Raw genomic sequence first — 12,000 nt, 5'->3', positions numbered from 1 at the left:
ACGCTTTACAGGTGATGCAATAGCGTTAAAAAGCGTAGCCTATTCTGGTAAAAATAAAAGCTGAAAAGCGTAGCCTTTGGTCCAGGACAGCATCACTTGAAAAGCGCACCCTATTTCCAAACACCAAAAGCATAGCCCTTGGTGCAGAAAAGCGTATCCTTTGAGAATAGGCAACAGCCGAATAGGCATCCCCCACTAAACGTCTTCGTAGGCCGAAAAGTGTAGCCTTTGCCTAAGGCATCATTTTTTTTTCACTTTTGGCTACACTTTCCAAGTGTACCTGAATGGGTTATTTTCTTGTAGTGGCTTGTCTATAACAGCAATTTCATGAGCAGGACAATGCTACCGTCCTTAGAACGTCAAAAATACTACCTTCTCAATTATAATCACAACACGAGAGAGGGAATCCTCAATGTTAACTCGCTTATTCATTCCAGGATATAGTTCCCGTCATACTTTTCAATCATAATCTTGTCATAATCCCCATTCACTTATAAAACGTATAATCTAGAGGGAATTTGGTGCACGAAATTGCAATCACACCTTTGCAACTCCGCACAACTAACCAGCAAGTGCACTGGGTCGTCCAAGTAAAACCTTACGTGAGTAAGGGTCGATCCCACGGAGATTGCCGGCTTGAAGCAAGCTATGGTTATCTTGTAAGTCTTAGTCAGGAGATTAATGATAAATATGATTTTGTTTATGAAAAGTAAATAACATGAAATGAATGGTACTTGTGATTCAGTAATGAGGAAGAGGTTGAGGTTCCGGAGATGCTCTGTCGTCTGAATCTCTGCTTTCCTACTGTCTTCTTCTCCAAACACAAATGGCTTCCTTCAATGGCAAGTTGTATGTTGGTAGATCACCATTGTCAATGGCTACCATCCATCCTCTCGGATGAAAAATACCAGGCACAGTTTCTGTACGGCTAATCAACAGTCGGATCTCTCGTCTCGGATGAAAATTACCAAGTACAGCTACCGCACGGCTAATCATCTGTCGGTTCTCACTTGTGTCGGAATAAGATCTCTCTATCCTTTTGCACACTGTCACTGTGCCCAACATTCACAAGTTTGAAGGCCGTCACAGTCATCTCGTTCCAGATCTTACTCGGAATACCATAGACAAGGTTTAGACTTTCCGAATCTCAGGAATGCTGCCAATTGGTTCTAGCCTCTACCACGAAGGTTCTAATCTCACAGATTCGAATGCTCTATTGTTAGGAGATGCAAATCGAACTCGTGGATTAGAAACCCAAGAGATACACACTCAAGTGTCGCCCAATGACTACGTTGAGCTCATGTAGAACAGGAGTGTTTGTCAAGCACGCATTCATAAAATTGAGAATGATGATGACTGTCACGGATCATCATATTCTCTATATTGAAGTACGAGTCAGTATCTTAGAATAGAATCAAGCGTGATTAAATAGAAAACAATAGTAATTGCATTAATCCATTGAGATACAGCAGAGCTCCTTACCCCCACCTATGGAGTTTAGAGACTCATGCCATAGAAGATACAATATAAAATGTAAAATGTCATGAGTTGCAAAATGAATCTCTAAAAGTAGTTTTTATACTAAACTAGTAATTTAGGTTTACAGAAAATGAGTAACTAGGTGTAGATAGTACAGAATTCCACTTCCGGGGCCCACTTGGTGAGTGTTTGGGCTGAGCTTTCAAGCTTCCACGTGCATATGCCTCAAATTGGAGTTAAACGCCACACTGGGTGTCAAAATGGGCGTTTAACACCAAGAAGTGTGCTAGTTCTGGCGTTTTACACCAGAAAAGGGTCTTTGGCTGGCGTTTAACGCCAGTTTAGGCCGTCAAATCTTGGACAAAGTATAGACTATTATATATTGCTGGAAAGCCCAAGATTTCTACTTTCCAACGCAGTTGAGAGCTTGCCAATTAGGCTTCTGCAGCTCCCGAAAATCCACTTTGAGTGCAGGAGGGTCAAAATCCAACAGCATCTGCAGTCTTTTCTCAGCCTCTGAATCAGATTTTTGCTCAGGTCTCTCAATTTCAGCCAGAAAATACCTGAATTTACAAATAAATACACAAACTCATAGTAAAGTCCAGAAATGTGATTTTTGCACAAAAACTAATAAAAATATAATAAAAATTAACTAAAACATACTAAAAACTACCTAAAAACAATGCCAAAAAGCGTATAAATTATCCGCTCATCAGAATCCTCAATCTCTCCACTTCCTTATCAATTTACAAAGCTTAGGTTCATTAATCCCTATCTTTCATGAATTATCATCATCTCTTAATATCTTAATCACCATCATCACACCTTAATCATAATTAGTCATCATCATCTTTCAACATCATAATCATCCTCATCATACCTTAATCATAATCAGTCATCATCTCTCAACATCATAATCATCCTTATCATATGTCTCATTAACACGTGAATGGGATAAGACTACCATTCTCACTGCAAGCGGGATAAAACCAGGATCTGCCCGTCATTTAAAACAAATAAAACAATGACTCCTTCATCAACCAGAAAAAACTAGAACACTACTTTAAAACACTTGTAGATATGTTAATCAATAGTTACACATTAACACAAGCAATAATTTTAGACTGGAATCGGTTCTAACTGCTTTTGCATTGACTGGTTAATGGAATTTTTTATTTATATTCTTTTAGAAAAAAAACCTAGTGCAAATATTTACTCCTTAAGTATTTAGCTTTGTCCTATGATGTTTGAATGAGGAGTTTCTTGCAACCAAATAATTTATAATGCTGTATCTCTAATTCATAATGATCAAGTGTCATTATCTTTTTAATATAATCTTCAAACTTCAGAAATGAACATGATTGGTTGAGATATTGATGGTGCAATGTGCTCAGATTAAGTGTATTATGAACCTATGTGCTCCATAAGAGTTGCAACCCCATCGCAAAACTGTAGCAGTTCCATCTCTTTCTATTAGAAATTTAGAACTAGCTAGCTCAATTTCTTTGTATCATAATGAATAATGAATATCAATTATATTTTCTTTTTGTATGTGAAGTAATGAATATGATGCACATCAAAGATAGTTATAAATAACTAAGATATTAATAGGAACACAAAATCGAGACTATGTTATAAATAACTCCTAAATCAAACAAAGACGCTGCTTCAACAAATACGCAGATATAAGATCCTCACAAAGTCAAAATAGTATATCTAATAGTACTATAGTAGAGAAATAGAGAAGACTTAGATTACCAGCTCAACTTGTTTGGAGGCCCCAAAATCTGCAAGTTTAATGCAACCTTTATTATCTACAAGAATATTGGCCCCTGCATTTATAATCTAAAGAGAGAAAATTACAATATTGGACCTACCCAAAAGCATCAACCTATTTGAATTCTTTTGGAATGTATCTTCTAGCTTTCTCTGCCTTAACAAGATGGAGTTAATACAAGGCACTGATAAACAAAGAAAAAGAACAGTTAATGAAAGAAACAATTCCTATTTCCCACAAATTAAAGTTGAACATACATAACAACACTTAGAGAAAGATTCATTGTTACAATTTTGCAGACTTAGTGAATTACCTTCCTCTAAATACCCATGTGATGTCTTTTAAAGCCACCAAAGTTATTTCCAACATGTCAAGGCCAGCCTGGTTTGCAAAGATGAACACCGGCACTGACTACGATCCAGACAGAGAATCATATATATCTTAAATTAAAGGCTTTCACGGAAATGATAAACTCTACTATGAACAAAACATCTGCCATACCTTCAAAGAACAGCACAAAATGGCATCCTGATGATGCCACAAATGTTTAAGCACTGACTCACTAATGAGAGAATCAGATCTCAGCAACTCTTGCCCCAAATAATAACTGTTATTAGAAGAAAAAAGAACAAAAAAGTGAAGGGCATCATTAGATACTTTTCAAGAATGAATATTCAACAATAAAGCTTAAACACAATACAACAGATGCAGACTTGCCTATAACTGCAGCAGATCCAGTTGGCTAGTGTAAGAGCCTCTGGAGAACCAGGAGAGAGTTTTGAGCCAACTGCCGGGTTTATACCAGATGGAGAAATCGCCATGGAAACCCTCTGCACAGAGGAAATCACACTACGGATGTCTGCTCCATTGCGACGGCGCTGGCTCGGGGATCAACAGTTTGAGAGTTGCAACAGGAATCTCTCATGCTTTAGAAATCTGGATGAAGAGAGCAAGGGATAAGTCAGGACAACCTCCAATAGAACAATTTTTATCAAATAAACTAGAATTCTATCCCTGAAATGAACAGTATTGCCTAGTTTATGTTAAAGATAAGAACCATTGCCTTAATTATGCAATCAAAATGATCATGTTTTCTGTTTTCATAATTGTGAAAAGAAAAACATAAACATAAGAAAAATACTGTTTACTGTCTTCATTTCTTATTTTCACGGCTTCCTTTTTACAAAATTTTGAAAACAAGTTACACAAAAAATGTAGACAAAAAATAAACCAAACCAAAAAAAACTTTTCGTTTGTGTGCTATCTAAAAAGTATTTAAACCTAACTATGTCCAAACCTGCACTTTTCTTTTTTCCTCCTCAAGCTCCATAATTTTCTTCCCAAAGTGCTCTTTGAGTGCTTCAGTATCAATTCCAATGCGCTTCATCTTAGACTGCAAGAAAGTAAAAATGTACGGCAATTAAAACACCATAAAATGGAACACTTACTGATTCACTGTTTGAGGCCCCAAGATATTAGCATAAGGACAAATTAAGAAAAACAATTAGCACATTCCAATATCACTTGTTTTTTGTTTTTAGCCTTCCAATATTAATGTTATGGAAACCGATGCTGCAAAAATCCTTTATTTTAAAGTTCAATATACTATAGTGTATATAGTAGGAGCAGAAAAGACAAGCTTTATTTAAAAACTTGAAAGAAAAAAAAAGGTAATGACCGAAGAAAAAGCTTTAATTTTGAACTCTGGAGTTCAGGTTTAAGAACGGCCAATACCGTATGGTGTACGAGCTTCTCGTATATTCATTGTTCTTCAGTTACTAGATTTATTTCTAATCTGTTATACATAAAGAGAATATTTAGTACACACGAAGGAAGGCCCACTTCTTTGCATATGTCAGCCAACTCCAAACATGTCCTGAAATAAATCAAAGCATAGCCTATAGTTCAGCAAAAATAACCAAGACTCAAAAAGAAGCAAAGATTTTGCAAGGGCTGCTGAGAAATATACACAGATGCCAATTCGGAAGGCTTCAATATTGCAGCACAACCAGCTGCCAGAGCAGGGGCAACCTTCCATGTAGCCATTAACAGAGGATAGTTCCTAAAACATGATATCTAGTTAGCCATCAAGATAGCAATTTTGCTAACAGAGAGAGGTAACTAGTTTAGGGATTGTAAAAAAATATAACAGCTAAAATATCAAATAATCATCCATAACTGAAATCAATAAATCAACATCACAGTAAAAAACAGCAGCTCTTATTAACACAATAAAAAACACCAGCTGCACAACAGAACCAGAAATCAAATAAATCATCAACAAAAATTCAAAAACAGCAACAAATAATCAACAAAAACTATGAAATCAATAAATCAACAAAAATTCAAAAACAACAGAGCCAGAAATTCAAAAACAGCAGCAGCAGTATAGCAAAGCCATTTTTCATCAATAATTTCAACAAAAACACAAAACCCTGTAATCTTATCCATGATTTCACTTCCAGAAACAGAGTTAATCAACTAAGAACAAGCAAGAATTAGGGTATCAATTAATCATCAAGCAGTAAGCCAGTAACAGAGTTAATCAACCAAGAACAAGCCAGTAACTACAAACAAAGCATTTTCAAGAAGCAGTGGCTTAAGAAAGCAGCAAACAAACTCACCTGAGTCGCATAAGTCCGCTGAAAAGGGCTCTTCTATGCATTGAGCTGAAAGAGAGAGAGAGAGTACGGACATCTTTGAACTGAAGGAGGCCATAAGGTCGCCGAGGTAGGAGACAGTGCGATGAGCGGATTCAATGAGCGGAAGACGAAAATGAAGATTAACAAGATGAAGAAAGGTGAAGGGCTAAGGGCGAGTGACGAAGATTAACAGTGCGATCAGCAGATTCGATGAGCGGTTTCGAGTGACAAAGGCTAAGGGCGAAGGGCGAAGGGTGAAGGGTGAAGGGCGAAGGGCGAAGGGTTCAGGCCGAAGTGCGAAGGGTGAAGGGTGAAGGGTTCAGGGCTAAGGCTAATGGGAGGCGCTCTTCAGGCTTAGGGTTTCGAGTGATTAGGTCTTTGGGTAAAGGGTTAGTGTCTTGTCTTTGGGTTGGAGACCGGGTTGGGGACCGGGTTGGGAGCCGGGTCAGGGGCCGGGTTAGGGTCAATGAGTTGGAGCCCCTCTCGCCACGCTTTTAAAATGTCAATGTTTTGCTCTACGGCCACGCTTTTGAAGCGTGGCAGAAAAGCACCTTTTGGCCATGCTTTTAAAGAGTGCCAAAAGCGTACTTGAATATGGCCACGCTTTGTAAGCGTGGCCATAATGAAACCCTGTCGCCACGCTTTCAAAACGTCCTTGTTTCTCTTTATGGCCACGCTTTTGAAGCGTGGCAAAAAAAACGTGGCCGTTTCTCTAACCAATTGCCACCTATACAAAAGCGTGGCCGTTGATGCTTTTCGCCACGCTTTTGAAGCGTAGCAATAAAAAAGGTGGCCAAATCTCTAATCTATTGCCACCCACATAAAAGCGTGGCCATTGACCACTTTTTGCCACACTTTTGAAGCGTGGCAACAAAAAAGCGTGGCCATAGGCCTTTTTTCTTGTAGTGATGGTACTTGTGATTCAGTAATGAGGAACAGGTTGAGGTTCCGGAGATGCTCTGTCGTCTGAATCTCTGCTTTCCTACTGTCTTCTTCTCCAAACACGCATGGCTTCCTTCAATGGCAAGCTGTATGTTGGTGGATCACCGTTGTCAATGGCTACCATCCGTCCTCTTAGATGAAAAATACTAGGCACTTTCTGTACGGCTAATCAACTGTCGGATCTCTCGTCTCAGATAAAAAATACCAGGTACAGCTACTGCACGGCTAATCATCTGTCAATTCTCACTTGTGTCGGAATAGGATCTCTCTATACTTTTGCACACTGTCACTGCGCCCAACATTCGCGGGATTGAAGCTCGTCACAGTCATTCCGTTCCAGATCCTACTCGGAATACCACAGACAAGGTTTAGAATTTTCGGATCTCAGGAATGCTGCCAATTAGTTCTAGCCTCTACCACGAAGGTTCTAATCTCACGGATTCAAATGCTCTGTTGTCAGGAGATGCAAATCGAACTCGTGGATTAGAAACCCAAGAGATACGCACTTAAGCTGTCGCCCAATGACTACGTTGAGCTCAGGTAGAACGGGAGTGGTTGTTAAGCACGCGTTCATAAAATTAAAAATGATGATGAGTTTCACGGATCATCATATTCTCTATATTTAAGTACGAGTGAGTATATTAGAATAGAATCAAGCGTGATTAAATAGAAAACAATAGTAATTGCATTAATCCATTGAGACACAGCAGAGCTCCTCACCCCACCTATGGGGTTTAGAGACTCATGCCGTAGAAGATACAATATGAAATGTAAAATGTCATGAGTTGCAAAATGAATCTCTAAAAGTAGTTCTTATACTAAACTTGTAACTTAGGTTTACAGAAAATGAGTAACTAGGTGTAGATAATGCAGAATTCCACTTCCGGGGGTCCACTTGGTGAGTGTTTGGGCTGAGCTTTCAAGCTTTCACGTGCATATGCCTCAAATTGGAGTTAAACGCCACCCTGGGTGCCAAAATGGGCATTTAACGCCAAGAAGTGTGCCAGTTCTGGTGTTTTACGCCAGAAAAGGGTCTCTAGCTGGCGTTTAACGCCAGTTTGAGCCATAAAATCTCGGGCAAAATATGGACTATTATATATTTCTGGAAAGCCCGAGATGTCTACTTTCCAACAAAATTGAGAGCATGCCAATTAGGCTTCTGTAGCTCCCAAAAATTCACTTAGAGTGCAGGAGGGTCAGAATCCAACAGCATCTGCAGTCCTTTCTCAGCCTCTGAATCAGATTTTTGCTCAGGTCTCTCAATTTCAGCCAGAAAATATCTGAAATTATAGAGAAACACACAAACTCATAGTAAAGTCCAGAAATGTGATTTTTTCACAAAAACTAATAAAAATATAATAAAAAGTAACTAAAATATACTAAAAACTACCTAAAAACAATGCCAAAAAGCGTATAAATTATCCGCTCATCAGAATCATGATCCTCTCCACTGCCTTATCAATTTACAAAGATTAGGTTCATTAATCCCTATCTTTCATGAATTATCATCATCTCTGAATATCATAATCACCATCATCACACCTTAATCATAATTAGTCATCATCATCTCTCAACATCATAATCATCCTCATCATACCTTAATCATAATCAGTCATCATCATCTCTCAAAATCATAATCATCCTTATCATATCTCTCATTAACACGTGAATAGGATAAGACTACCATTCTCACTGCAAGCAGGATAAAACCAGGATCTTCACAACAACTTCATCCGGCTAAATCAAGCATCAAATTGGGAATAGTTTAATTCAACTTATGATTTAACCTCATACTCACTTTAAGGCTTAAAACTTGGTTGTCATACTTAAAACTTGGGGTTTCGGTTGCTTACAAGCTTGCCGGAAAGGCCAAATAGTAAAAACAGAGTTTTAGTAAAAAACTAGACTTGCGCGTACGCATGACTCATGCGTACGCACAACCCTCAGGCCAAATAGTGCAAGGCATGCATACGCACGACCTGTTTTGTGTAGGTAAACACCACGCATGCGAGCATTACTCGTGCGTGCAACCCCAAAAGTTTTCTGGTTCATTCCACAACTCAACCTTTTACATTTTCAAATTTCAAACCCTCATAACTTTCTCTATAAAAGTCTATTTTTTCTTATTTTTATATCGTTTTAATAGTAATTTAATTATCTTTAATTTGAGAAACTTTTCGCTTAATTTTAAGCTCTGGGCACTAAGTTACGGTCCGTGGAAGTTGACTGAAAATTACTCTTATCAAAATTTTGCATTAACTCCTTTCATGCTAAATTCTCAAACTTCTCTCCTTTAAAACCAACCCAAACAACATTTTAAGCATACTGAATGTTCCATCATCATTCTTAAACACATTATAATCATTCAAGACCTACCACATCCAATTCCTAGAAATTAATCATTATTCACTTCACATCGATTCCTCTTAAAAATTCCCATTCAATACAATTAGCATAATGCCCAACACAAATTACCAAATTTAACCTTAATAACACATCGTTCCCAAATTACTCAAACAATTCAATCACAACAACTCATCAATATCAACTAATTTACCAAAATTCATCCAATTCCAGCCTCCGGCCCAATTTCAACACTAATCATCATCATATACCAAAATTTCACTACTCATAACCAGATTTCAATTCAAAGCACACATACATACATACATACATTTAGTTACTAATCGCAACATCAACTAATGCAATCCACACTTATCCTAGGGTCAATTAACCTAGGCATTCACATAACTTTACATAATGCCTACTTGAAACTCAAACTCGTACCTTAATGACGGCAGTTTTCACACATTTAATTTTCTTTCCTTTCTTGCCAAACCAAACTCGTCCAACACCAACGAAGCCTCAAACAACAGCTCCAAGATCAGTTTAAGCTCCCAAAGTGTACCGAATCACCCAACAACTCTAATATTACCAATTTCACATTTATATCAACCTAGGGTCATTGAATTGAAAAATCATAAGGGGATAAAACTTCTTTATCTTAACCCATTGTAGATTGGGATGGAACCCACTTGGAATTCATGCTAGAGCAACCCTAAACAACCAAAATCACAATAACTCAACACCTATTGAACCAAAAATATGAATTACTAGAGGAAACAAAAATGGGTGAAAATCTTAGTGTTCCTTAACATATTTTTCAGTTATAATTGAGAGAATTTCGAGATGAACACGGGCCACAAACGGCTCATCAATCGGAGCTCTGGATTAAAAGTTATGAGCAAAAAAATGGTGGTGAATAAAAGCTTAGTGTTCATGGCTTCTCATCTCTCTTCTCTCTTCTAATTCGTGCCTCTCTGTATTATATTGAAGGAATAAGGCTGAATTGCATTCGGTGAGGGGGTGTTAGTGTTTGGTTTCTGGGCCTTGGGCCCAAGTGTGCCTTAACTCTATTTTTGGTGCGTTTGGCCTAACTTTGGCCCAAAACCTTTAAGATTAGTGTATTAATTCGCATTCTAAATATTTTATCTCCCCAAATTATAGATTTTAGTTTCTTATTCTTCTTGTCTCATATTCAATTTCTCTCACTCGTAGTATCAGACAGATCTAGGCCGATGGAGTCACTTTCATTGCCGGTACGCACTTTTTGCATTTAGTTGTATTGTTCCGCCCAATTTTATTTTCTCTTTTAAATTTCCACCAAAAAATATCCAATTTGTAAATTATTAATTTCTCAACCCACTTTGCATCTAATTTAATTTATAAATGACAATTTATCCAGGTTTTACACCTAATATCTTGCTGTCTTTTGGTATCACTAACAAAATATATGAGATGATATTAGAGCCTTTGATACTTAAATTTCTCTTTTAAGTGATGTGTAGTTGGTGAAGTTCTGGCACAATAGTAAAGTTCCACTCTCAGTGAATGTGTTGAGGAATATTTATAACAAAACTAAAACAGTGTTCAAATGATCCAAGGTTCTTGTAGTTCTTATATTCATTCTTTTCAATTTTCACCATGTTATAGTGGGGAAGTTGCACATATCAACCCAGTAGATCCTAGTTTTTCTTGGAACGTTGTTACACTAGATGGGAACAATATCATTGCTAGTAACAATAAATGCTCAAGTTATCAATAATTTGGCCTTTGAAAGTAGATAATCAAGTAGTAATATATATCATTTTTCCCTTTGTAATATTTTTGCAATTTGCAGCAACCCGGTTGATGTTCCTCAAATCAAGTACAGAACGTTCACTGAAAAATCAAAGGAAAGCATTCTATGGAGGCGGTCAGATATAAGAAATCCCGTGTTCAGATGCTCCAACAAGGTCGAATTACAGACATATAGATTCCATCAATTTAGAAATGATTCAAATGATTAACCAGATTTTTGCTGCAGATTAAGTCATTGTTGTCTTTTCTTGAGTGTAGTATATTGAAGATCCCAGTCAAGGAGGCTTGCCAAGGCATAGCAAAAGGTATTTTAAGTTACTTTGTTTCATTTCTTTGATTTTAGTTACCTTGTTTCCAATGCTGATGTTATAATCTCTTTCTTTCATATTGATTAATACTAGTATATAATAACAGCAATAATAATAAAACTAAGAAGAATAATAAATTATTATTATTTTTGTCCTTGTGGTGGTGGTGGCAAGTAACTAAATCGGGAAGAGATGTCTCCAAGGCTGGTGAATCCTTTGAGAAGGTTCGAAGACAGTAGCGGTAGATTGTTCTCAAGTTTGAAATTGAGGTCCTTATCAATTTTGCCTACCGGCCTCATAATCTTGGTGACTTTCTTTCTTTCTTTTTCTCACATTGAAATTATTGGATTTGTACATTTTTAGCTCACTTTAATAGAGAATTTATCTCAACCAGCTAAAGATTTGGTATCATGATAGAGTATAGTGCACCACAAATTAAAGTAACCAAATGCAGTTTGAATCTTAAAGTAGCTAAATTACTTTTAATGCCGACAAAGCTTGATTAGTATTGTGTCTGATATATTTGGATATATAGATTACAATATTATAATTATAAGATATAATATATTTGGAGACATGCTTTTGATAGATTTGCTTTGCGTTTAGTTCAATTTTTCGGTACTTTGTGTGTTTGGTGAGGTTCTGATTCTGGCTTTGTTTTTTGCTATTTTTTATAGGGTGGTCTGTTTTTCATTGTCTATATGCATAAGAG

At 37.1% G+C, this 12,000-nt stretch overlaps 1 protein-coding gene across 2 annotated transcripts; it reads right to left on the bottom strand.

Moving 5' to 3' along the window:
- Positions 3,964–6,030, bottom strand: LOC107648747 (betaine aldehyde dehydrogenase 2-like). Of its 2 annotated transcripts, none has more exons than XR_001622047.2 (5): positions 5,881–6,029; positions 5,226–5,318; positions 4,991–5,132; positions 4,554–4,649; positions 3,964–4,192 (listed from the first exon to the last, which is right to left on the bottom strand). XR_001622047.2 is itself a non-coding variant. In XM_021104475.1 (5 exons), the coding sequence occupies exons 1-5, from the start codon at positions 5,919–5,921 to the stop codon at positions 4,178–4,180; spliced, it is 279 nt and encodes a 92-aa protein (XP_020960134.1). In that variant the 5' UTR covers positions 5,922–6,030; the 3' UTR covers positions 3,964–4,177. The 2 variants fall into 2 exon arrangements, 1 of the variants encoding a protein (XP_020960134.1); XM_021104475.1 differs by having other exon boundaries at positions 5,099–5,132; positions 5,881–6,030.

This window comes from Arachis ipaensis, chromosome B06 (assembly GCF_000816755.2).
Source record: "Arachis ipaensis cultivar K30076 chromosome B06, Araip1.1, whole genome shotgun sequence".
Taxonomy (NCBI): domain Eukaryota; kingdom Viridiplantae; phylum Streptophyta; class Magnoliopsida; order Fabales; family Fabaceae; genus Arachis; species Arachis ipaensis.
The sequence above is the reverse complement of the archived record's forward strand: the minus strand, read 5'-3'. Positions and strand labels throughout refer to the sequence as shown.

What these genes read in the sequence shown, in the direction of transcription:
- LOC107648747 (XM_021104475.1), bottom strand. Translation starts at nt 5,921, where the DNA reads ATGCATAGAAGAGCCCTTTTCAGCGGACTTATGCGACTCAG. An exon ending in AGCGGACTTATGCGACTCAG is followed by an intron (nt 5,319 to 5,880) that starts GTGAGTTTGTTT and finishes ATCATGTTTTAG; the next exon opens with GAACTATCCTCTGTTAATGG. An exon ending in TGGCTGACATATGCAAAGAA is followed by an intron (nt 4,650 to 5,098) that starts GTGGGCCTTCCT and finishes ACTTTCTTGCAG; the next exon opens with TCTAAGATGAAGCGCATTGG.